Source organism: Trichechus manatus, unplaced genomic scaffold, assembly GCF_000243295.1.
Source record: "Trichechus manatus latirostris isolate Lorelei unplaced genomic scaffold, TriManLat1.0 scaffold00006, whole genome shotgun sequence".
Taxonomy (NCBI): domain Eukaryota; kingdom Metazoa; phylum Chordata; class Mammalia; order Sirenia; family Trichechidae; genus Trichechus; species Trichechus manatus.
This window is the reverse complement of record NW_004443942.1, coordinates 2,613,910-2,615,479: the sequence shown is the minus strand read 5'-3', so window position 1 is coordinate 2,615,479 and position 1,570 is coordinate 2,613,910. Positions and strand designations below refer to the sequence as shown.

At 41.1% G+C, this 1,570-nt stretch overlaps 1 protein-coding gene across 1 annotated transcript in view; it reads left to right on the top strand.

Annotated features, from left to right (window-relative positions):
* The window catches only part of RNF141 (ring finger protein 141), a 37,581-nt gene that overhangs the window by 25,310 nt on the left and 10,701 nt on the right, over positions 1-1,570 (top strand). Inside the window, exon 5 of the mRNA XM_023736925.1 lies at positions 1,165-1,272. Coding sequence (XP_023592693.1) covers positions 1,165-1,272 — 108 coding nt within the window. The remainder of the gene's footprint in view (positions 1-1,164; positions 1,273-1,570) is intronic.

Genomic DNA, 1,570 nt, shown 5'->3' with positions numbered 1-1,570 from the left:
AGTTTGAAATATACTGATCTCTTCTTTGCTTAGTACTTATTATACATAATGCACATTTTACATTTATTTATATTGTTTTATGTTCAGATCAACAAATTTTAAGGTGCTGTCTCAATGTGTTATGCAGGACTATAAAAACAGCAGGGAATACAAAAATGCCAGAAATAGTTCCTACCTTTAAGAAGCTTATAGTAGCTAGACTTTGAAACATTCAGTTTTTGTTTTATTTTGTTTTCAATAATTACAAAACTAATACATGCTCAATGAAGAAAACCTTTGAAAATACAGAAAAGCATAAAGAATAAAAGAAAATTAAAATGACTTCAACAAACATTTATTGAAAACCTAAGGCAAACTCCCTGTATTCAAAGAGCTTACCATTTATGGAGCGACCAACCACTAAACAGCCAATTAAAATGCAACATTTAAGTGCTTTAATTGAGACAGTGTTGGTTTTGGGATCACAGAGGGGATACTATTTTGAGCTGAGTTACTGAAGTTGGAGCTTACCAAACTCACAAGGGCATTACAGGAGAAGAAACACCATGTGCAAAGGCATGTGTCTGATTTGGGGACGCTCTACATTGTGGCTAGAATAGAAGGCTCAACGTCTCTTTTTCCCCCCCAAGGAAATGAGAGGCTCTTTGAGGAGAGAGACTTTGTTTTCTACCTTCTTTGTATTTCCAAGAGCACCTGATACTTAAGACTAAGCTATTCTTTCATTTATATGCCCATTATCAGTATCAGTATTGGAAGGACCTGGTGGCAGAGTCCATGTCTGTAGAGCTTTTAATTCCGCACAGTGAATAGATCATCCGTTGGTTAAATTCATTCATACAAGTTCATTATGGTTAAAATGGGCTGTTATTTTCAGAAAGACCAGAGTATTTCCAGTTTTTATTCATATTTATTTCTTTAACCATTGCAGAATTTTTCTTTTATCCAGTCTTCCTTTACGAAATTTATCCTGTATTACTTTTCCCCTAATATATTTACTGTCCCTAAAAGACATGTTAATTTACAGATTTTGCACATGAATAGTACTGTGCTCTATTCTGTGAACACATAGATGTTTGATAATGTTTTTCGAGGTAATGAAAACAAAGTATAAAGCATAATTACAGCAAAGAATATCAGTGCCCCAGCTCATTTTTCACATTGCAGGGTGAAACAGCTGACTGACGAGGAGGAGTGCTGTATCTGTATGGATGGTCGAGCTGACCTCATTCTGCCTTGTGCTCACAGCTTTTGTCAGAAGTGCATTGATAAATGGTAAGTTATCTCCTGCCGTCCTAGGATAGCAAAGTCAAATGGGATAGTGTCCTGGAGGATTTTATCTTAAGAAGAAAGAAAGAGAGCCCGAGGGGGAGGAGGAGCGCCCGCGTGAGGCGCTGCGTCCTGAGGCGGCTGTTCAGGCCCTCGGGGTTGCGGGAGCAGGTCTAGGACTCCGAGCGGTGACTCCCCGCCGCTGTCGGGGGCCGTGGCGGTGAGCAGCCTATGACCTCCGCTCCGCGGCGGGGATTGTGCCGGGCCCGCCCTAAGAGGGGGCGGGCGGCGCCAGCGGGGCGGG